The sequence below is a fragment of the Mesitornis unicolor genome, unplaced genomic scaffold (assembly GCF_000695765.1).
Source record: "Mesitornis unicolor isolate BGI_N332 unplaced genomic scaffold, ASM69576v1 scaffold25668, whole genome shotgun sequence".
Classification (NCBI taxonomy): Eukaryota; Metazoa; Chordata; class Aves; order Mesitornithiformes; family Mesitornithidae; genus Mesitornis; species Mesitornis unicolor.
Genome location: NW_010200213.1, coordinates 3,299 through 3,897, shown reverse-complemented (window position 1 = coordinate 3,897; position 599 = coordinate 3,299). Strand labels below are relative to the sequence as shown.

General features: G+C 57.8%; 1 protein-coding gene across 1 annotated transcript in view; it reads right to left on the bottom strand.

The window, feature by feature from the left end:
- The window catches only part of TOB2 (transducer of ERBB2, 2), a 995-nt gene extending 480 nt beyond the window's left edge, over positions 1 to 515 (bottom strand). Inside the window, exon 1 of the mRNA XM_010189673.1 lies at positions 3 to 515. Coding sequence (XP_010187975.1) covers positions 3 to 515 — 513 coding nt within the window. The remainder of the gene's footprint in view (positions 1 to 2) is intronic.
- Between the last annotated feature and the right edge of the window lie 84 nt (positions 516 to 599).

Below are 599 nucleotides of genomic sequence, written 5' to 3'. Positions count from 1 at the left end.
ATGGGCTGGGCAGAGCGCGGGATGAAGGTGGGGCTGGGCGACTGGCCGAAGGAAGGGGACGGAGAGTTGGACAGTGAGTTGTCCTGGCTGCCGATGGGGACAAACACCTGGGCGTCAGGGTTGAAGCTGCTCTTGATTTCCTTGTCCAGCTCCATGGCGCTGCAGCCCTCGCTGTCATCCAGGTAGAGGACCTTAACAGAGCCCTTCTCGCCGATCTGGTAGGAAACCTCAAAAGGGTCGATCCAGACACTCAGTTCTCCCGGCACGTTGGCACGCACATCCTTCCCCCCCCCCCGCTTGCCTGCCAGCTCCACCACTGGGTCCACTCTCTCCCCTATGTGGACACAGCGATAGCCAGAGCCCTTCAGAGGCTTCTCCGGGTACCAGTGACCCTCATACTTTTTCTTCAGCAGGCGCTCTAGCTCCTCACCAAACAGGTCTGCCCGCCTCCGGGGAAGCTTGTTGTACAGGTATGAGATGATGAAGTTAAGAGCAACTTTGATCTCCAGATGCATGCTCCCTTCGCAGCAAGCAAGTCGGGGCAGCGTATTAAAAGAGACAAAGCGACACACACGTAGACAAGATTTGGCTCCAAGCCG